Source organism: Malaya genurostris, chromosome 1 (assembly GCF_030247185.1).
Source record: "Malaya genurostris strain Urasoe2022 chromosome 1, Malgen_1.1, whole genome shotgun sequence".
Taxonomy (NCBI): domain Eukaryota; kingdom Metazoa; phylum Arthropoda; class Insecta; order Diptera; family Culicidae; genus Malaya; species Malaya genurostris.
Window position 1 is genome coordinate 95,698,240 of NC_080570.1, and position 7,325 is coordinate 95,705,564.

Below are 7,325 nucleotides of genomic sequence, written 5' to 3' on the forward strand. Positions count from 1 at the left end.
GTTTATGTTTTCGTCATTCTTGTTCGTTTATTCATGCCTCCGTGTAGCACTGCACCGGTGTTAAATGAACCATGCCGGTTTTTTGTTGCTGCGATGATATCCGCCCCTTTTTGATGGCACTGATTGAATCGTGTGAAGAGTTGGTAGAGAGCATTTTCGATACGATAAAAGCCATCCTTGACTAAAAGAAAGGGTTCTCACGGTTTGACATTTGCCTTGTAAATATGATGATGGTAACTCAGCAGTACAGCCAGTTTATCACTATTGTTGCCAGTTTTATGGAGGACCGTGGATGTGCGACAAAAAAGATCGTCACTGTCATGTGCCTGTAATATCAGAGTGACGACAGTTGTTCGTTTAGAATGACAGCTTTGTTCCGAACGAGTAAACGACCTGTCAAAACTATGCAAACGTATACGAAGCTGTCAACATTTTGGATTAAATGTTTCGAGGTGTTTCCAACATTACTGTTTCGATGTCGTTACTCTGATATTACACAGGCAGTCAAATACAGCCATCTGACACCGTTATGTGAGCACCAGCCATTTGAAAGTATACCGATTACTTTGAGCCCCTCGCGTTTCGAGCCTTAAAAACTACGATGTTTTGATACTCATCGCGACTCTCAAATTGTGAAAATTATCTCCACTTAATGTCCCAAAACAATGTCTGCTGTATTTTAGGTAAACCGACAAGTTATTGTGAGAGAGTCGACACAAAATTCACTAAATTTCGTGCACTAAACAAGGTAAACGCGTTAAACAAATGCATTACTGTTTATTTGTTTACGTTGCAAACAGCTGATTTTGAAGTGCCGATTTTGATCTCATCAAGATGGTGTCGTGACAGGAGGCCAGTCAAATAGCGTATTAAACAAAAATGTTGTAAAATACTTTTTTTTGTTTTTCAGTAGGCGTTGTAAACTACATGTCAAAGGCATAATTAAAAATCCCCGAGTATGAAGTAGATACTCAATGTAAAAGTATAGAAAAAAATCTACAAATAACTTTTTTACCATGAAAAAAAATACTCAAAATCATTCTCTTCTATCGTGGGAGTACGCTTTGATTGGAACCGAAGAAACCGTTTACCGAGAAAATTTTGAATTCAATCTACAGAAAAGTCGTATTGATTCTATCGTCAATGAGCTATATGAAAATTTGGAGTTATTTTTTCAAGTGCACAGTGGAATTCAACTTTCATCGGATGACTTAAAACTCGATTTCGAAACTAAAATTTTGCACTTGTTAAATTTCGGAATTGATTATGCGATACAATATTTAAAGGAAATACAAATAGACAATCAATTTCAACACTATGAAGTATGTTAAATTTCCTAATTTTATGGTACCATATTCTTAATAATATGATTTTCAGATTTCCGAGAAATATTTACCTGTATTGGAAGCCGTTCAAACCCTTTATCAGTTGGTGCCTACCAAGGATGAAATTTTACTTCCTTACTATCACCAACGCACTGAAACTGAGAAACGTCAGTGGATAGCGGGCATTTTGATTAACAAAGCAAAAGTTCGATCTCTTCAAGGATCTATAAGCTTCACCCAGAATGCAATCGATAAAACTAAGCTGGAGTTGTTTGTGCAGAACGAAAGAAGTCCACGTGAAATCCAGGATATCATTGAGCAGTCAGAACTGAGATTAATGGAACTAAAGTTGACTGGCGATCGCGAATTCATCCAGTTGCAAGAAAACACTTCAAATATTGTCCTCGACTTGGAACAACATAAAGAGTACCGTGACTTGATTGATACTCACAGTCAAAAACGAAGAAAGATCACTAAGTTAACAGTTCAGCTACAATTGTGGATAAAGCAATACGACAAGTTTGTAGGGGAACCGATGAAAGATTTACTTGCATTAGAAACGGAACTGGAAGAATTTCCCGAATGGAAGGCAAAGATATACGATCCCCAGGAAGAACGATTAAATCAACTTATGTTTAACGTGGATCTTTTTGAGGCAGAACTTACTGAAGAATTGATTGAAAATTTCCGAATCGAACATGCGGCCAGAATAATACAAAGGGGATGGCGAAGGGTACTTGCTAAGAAACGTGCAAAGAAAAAAGGTAGAAAGGGTAAAAGTAAAAGAAAAGGGAAGAAAAAAAGCGCAATTCCATAACAACTTGGTATTCATCTTTCCCATATCCCATATTTCCGCGGTAATGAAATTTTCAGAAAAAGAAACCATTTCAAAACTAGTAAACAATATGTAATTGCTTTAACTAAAATAAATTAACAAGCCGGTCAACTCCCAAAAATATTGGTGTACAAAGCAAACAAGAATACGATTACTTATAGTAGACTCTACAATATATCAGAAAACAGCAAACACAATTTTAACAAAGTCAAAATATTTCCGTAGGAAAATTCACCTCAGGGTATACAACAGAGTTTCATTACTTGTATAGTTAACCTGTACTCGTTCATGCCACAGAATCGAGTACCGTCAAATAGAGTATTTCATCACCCCGATTTATCGTTCATCCCATAGATACCTTAATATTAAATACAAATTTATGATTTTTATGATGAAATAAGAATGATCTCTTCATTTTTCTTTGCACAACCATTCGAAGTGCTTATTTTGAACCTTTTCTAATTGTATCTTGAAAACGAACTGTTGGAAGTGACCGCATCTGACGGTGAGTTTTCTCTGAGGGGAAGAAAATATGATGGAACAAAATCAAATAAGTGATTGCTACCGGGAGGATATCCAATTACACCCGCTTCTCAGCTTATCAGAAAACGTGTTGAATTTTTCATGATTTGAACTGTTGTCATATTGTGCACGTGTCAATTCGATTAAGGGCAGTGATATTTTTAAAGGCGATCGAATACTATTAGTTTTCCAATGGATGCGACTTTTGGTTTCCAAATTACAGTATGATAAGTACTAAAAACCATTACATAAATAACGACATGGATATAGCAACGATATCTTCAAATCTAAATAGTCTCAAAACTAATTTAATTTGTAGATCTTGATATTTGATCGTTTCACTTGTATTGGTACTCAGAAGCACCGAAGGTAATGATTCGAAGACTCTGGAATGGAGCTCACATCGATTTTTCAGGTACGAATAGACCGATTTCCACACAGGTCAATTCAATTCAATTCAATTGGTTTTCGGATTTTTGTATCGGTTTTCGGAACACCAACAAAACGCAACGTCCTGGTATTACATTTTGTTGGTGGAATTTGACCGTTCCATTCACCAGAATTCGTTTCGATTCGATTGACAATAAGAATACTTTCTGGTGACTCTGTAAAATACCTATTGAATCGCTCAAAATCAATTTCATTCATGCCACAAATGTAGATTACAGCCAATAAATTCACAGTGTTCACTTGTATACCGTTTACTATTACTGCATTTTAATTGCAGTTGTTTTATTTTTTCTGAACTGTATTAATTTTGGTCTTCTGAGACTGAATTATTCGAGCTTAAAAAAATGATTAATTTTTACAGTTGATCTAAAACGAGTCCATCCAAATGTCTCTTTCCCATGTTAGGGGCGGCTCGAAAGAGCGTCTGTGTCTAATGATAGGGGCATGCCTATATTAAGCCGCCTGGAATCAATAGTATTATGCCGTTCCATGCATAATTGTCCCACAATTTCGAATTTGAATTAAAAAAAAAAACGGTTTGATAGATTTCAATGATTATACATTTTTTTGAAAGGTTGATGCATGAAATTGTTATGAAAAATAATTTCGGTCAAATGATCCCCACGGCTGGCTTGGCTGTAGCCAATTCGATCCACCCAATTTTTGAGTACATATTCATTTTTGAATTTTATGTTTGAGGTCTTCAATTTCGATTTTTTGTGTTTTCGAATGTCAATTGCTATTCTTCGAGAAGTTTTAGCCCATGGCAAAGGTGCAGTTAGACGATTACGTCACTTATACCATTACATCTCAGAAACCAAAAGTGTCAGCGATTTGATCTTAGAAATTAATCGATGGCACAATAGTAGCTTTCAAACAAGTCTAAGCTTGTTTAAATCGATTTAGCTATCTCTGAGAAAATGGAGCGGTAAAAAAAGCAACGCGTTTTTTCGGTTAGTGACGTAACCATATCATCATACCTCCGGAGCCAGAAGCGACGGCCATTTGATCTTTGAACTTGATGTAGCATTTAAAGACTGCCCCAGCAAGTATGGACGCACTTTGATTTCGCTGTAAATAATTCACAAGTGTTGTGGCTTCGAATCATGGGTAGAAGTCGTTTTTGTAAACATTCCTTGATGTAAATTTCGCTGTTCATTGAAGCAGCGGTGATGAAGGGTTTCGAAATGTTACCGCAGGTACAAATTGCTTGTCAGACCATAGTTTTCGGTTTATCCTCCGAACTTCCTGATTGCATTTCGCACGGCTTTTTCACTTACTCCTTCCATTTTTGCTATCTATCTCAGTGACAGTCCGCGTTCTGTGCTCCATTTGTACACAATTTTTCGACGTTGTTCTGCTGAAAGTCCACGCATTTCGAAACAAACTAATGGAATCGAATAAACAACTGCACAAGTGGTTAGAGAAGAGTGTAAACAACAGGACGCAGCCATAAAATTGACAGATTCTGAACCATTGCGAAATAGAAGCGATTTTTGTTTGTGTCCATACTTTCTGGGACAGTCTATAAACGAGCTCAAATTCGAAAATCGGTTCAGCTATCTCTGAGAAAATTGAGCGGTAAATAAAAGAACGTGTTTTGTCGGTTACATCACCTGTAAGGAGTGTATCGAAAATAAGCTATACACATACATTTGTGTTGTACGCATGTATTTGTGATGGTTCTTGGCGCATGTCTTTGTGATGGTTCATGGCTAAGTGAAAAAGTTATTACTATGCGAAAATTGGCGAAGCGGTTTGGAATTCATCATGCCAGTGTTAAAACCATCATTATTAAGTTTAGGGAACACTATTCTTTGGATGAGCTACCAGGAAGAGGCAGAAAACTCGGTTCTTCCAACTGAAACTGGACCAGAAAGTGATATTTCTAATCATAAAGAACAAATAAATGTCAATACGTGATTTGGCCAAAAAATCAGGAACGAGTGTCGGAACCTTGATCCAGCGTATCTAGAGGCGAAATCACCTGAAGACCTACAAGAAGCAGAAAATCTCGAAACAAAGTGTAGAACAGAAGAAGCGAGCAGCAACAAGGGCCCGGAAATCGTATTCGCGTCTTTTGCAGGGTTCGAATGCATGCGTTTTGATGGACGATGCGACTTATGTAAAGGAGGACTCAAAAACCCTTCCAGGTTCACAATACTTTACTGTCGTCGTTTGGGAGGATGCGAATGATGCGGACAGGTCGATTCAAGTGGAGAAATTCGGTCGAAAGGGACTGGTATGGCAAGCAATATGTTCCTGTGGTATGAAGTCAACCATTTTTTACACTACCGGAACTATAAATGCAGAAATCTATCGATCTGAGTGTCTCCAGAAGAGATTACTGCCTTTATATAAGAAGCATAGTACACCTCCAATGTTTTGGCCGGATTTAGCATCGGTTCACTATGCCAAAAACCACTCTCAAGTGGCTTGTGGAAAAGGGTATAAATTTCGTTGAGAAAAATATCAATCTACCAAATTGCCCTCAGCTTCGACCCATCGAACATGATTGGGCAATCGTGAAGAGGATCTTTAGGAAGACTGGCAAGGCAGCTGGGAACATGCAGGAGCTCAACAAAATTTGGACTCAAGCGTCCAAAAAATGCGACGAAACACTTGTCCGGAACTTGATGAAGAGCGTTCGATCAAAAGTTCGAACATTCGTGAAGGAATAACTTGAATTTCATTTGGTTTTCATCATGCTCAAGTTTAACCTCGTACAATAAAGGATCAGTTTTTAGATTGAATAAAATATCGTTTTTAATCATAATTTGTAGGAAAAATTTGTGGATAGCTTATTTTCAATACACTCCTTAGCATCATATATCCGGAAGTCACAGCCATTTGATCCCAAAACATGATCGATGGCGCAACAGTAGCCCAAGTTTGTTGAAATCGATTCAGCCATCTTAGAAAAAATTGAGCGGAATGAAAACAACGTCACTTATGTAATGATATCCTAGAAATCAGAAGTTACAGTCATTTGATCTTCAAACTGAACTTCGAACAGTAGCTACCAAACGAGCTAAAGTTTGTTGAAATCTTCCCCCTTTCTTAGTGCCTTCGGGACTAATTCTATATCATTTCCAATAATATTTCCTACCATTTTGTGAAAAACAAATTACGATTTTTTGAAAACTGTTTGGGGAAAACTGGCTTTAAGCTGACAGAGTCTGCTTAACATGTTCCTGCTTTTAACCTTTTAACATCACGTAGGTTTGGCTTCGGGGTGCAGGAACATGTACCAAGAAAAGGTCTCTCAAAATACTGGGAAATTTGTTTACTACTGTTTCCACATAAGCAGTATTATCCAGTACCTCAGTCGATAACACAAAGTGCGTTGTCGAGTCCGGAAAAGTCAATCTTCGTTGAATAACATATATTAAGACACATCATTAAAACATACAAGATGAGAACAAGTCACGCCTTTTTTTGAGAACGGCCAATAAACTATCCATCAACATTCACTTTGAAGAGTAATTTCGAATGACTCGGCAGTCGCTGAGAGTAAGTCATAATAGTAAACGGCAGAGAAAAGTTTTCTCTTTCGTCTGGTGTTAAATTTAATACTCTATCTTTCATAACTCGCCTGCAATTTCTTTCGAAAGTGGAAGTTGACAGGTGGCTGACAGAGATCAGGGGATGTTTTGTGTCAACGGCTACTAAGGGCTCAAATAATTCATCAGTGATGCAAATTTTTGAAGTTTCCTGGCTTAGGAAAAGAAAGTCTAACTTACGATTATGCATGTTGGTCACAGTATTTGTTGTACCATGTTCAGTAACTACATTCCATCTAACAAGGTAGCAAAATCGGAATGCGCCTATAGCAAAATTGTTCATTCTTTGATACAGATAAGAATCTTTGGTATGAGCTGTGTACTGCTCATTCGGTTCATAAGCGAGAGATGTGAATGCTGAGTGTGATATTTTTTGTGGTCGGCTAATCTATGAAGTTCCTTAAAAACTCTTTAATACTCAGATACATGGTAGTTCCCATAGACAACATGAGGAGAAACATTTGGCTATTCATTACACTGCCCATACTTGCATATCAGTCCCATATGTAAAATCGGCATGTCGAGAAAAAGACTATTAAAATTTTATTTTAATTTTTTTTGATTTATTGTGCAACCTATTGCTAAATCATGGTATTATTACATGAAATATCGGTAATACACCTTTGCTAT

The 7,325-nt window shown here is 37.2% G+C and overlaps 1 protein-coding gene across 1 annotated transcript; it reads left to right on the plus strand.

Annotated features, from left to right (window-relative positions):
• The first annotated feature begins 921 nt into the window (after positions 1 to 921).
• On the plus strand, positions 922 to 2,263 carry LOC131440152 (uncharacterized). Its single transcript, XM_058611201.1, has 2 exons — positions 922 to 1,322; positions 1,378 to 2,263. Exons 1-2 carry the CDS (start codon positions 1,017 to 1,019, stop codon positions 2,140 to 2,142), a joined length of 1,071 nt encoding a protein of 356 aa, XP_058467184.1. The 5' UTR covers positions 922 to 1,016; the 3' UTR covers positions 2,143 to 2,263.
• Positions 2,264 to 7,325: the final 5,062 nt, after the last annotated feature.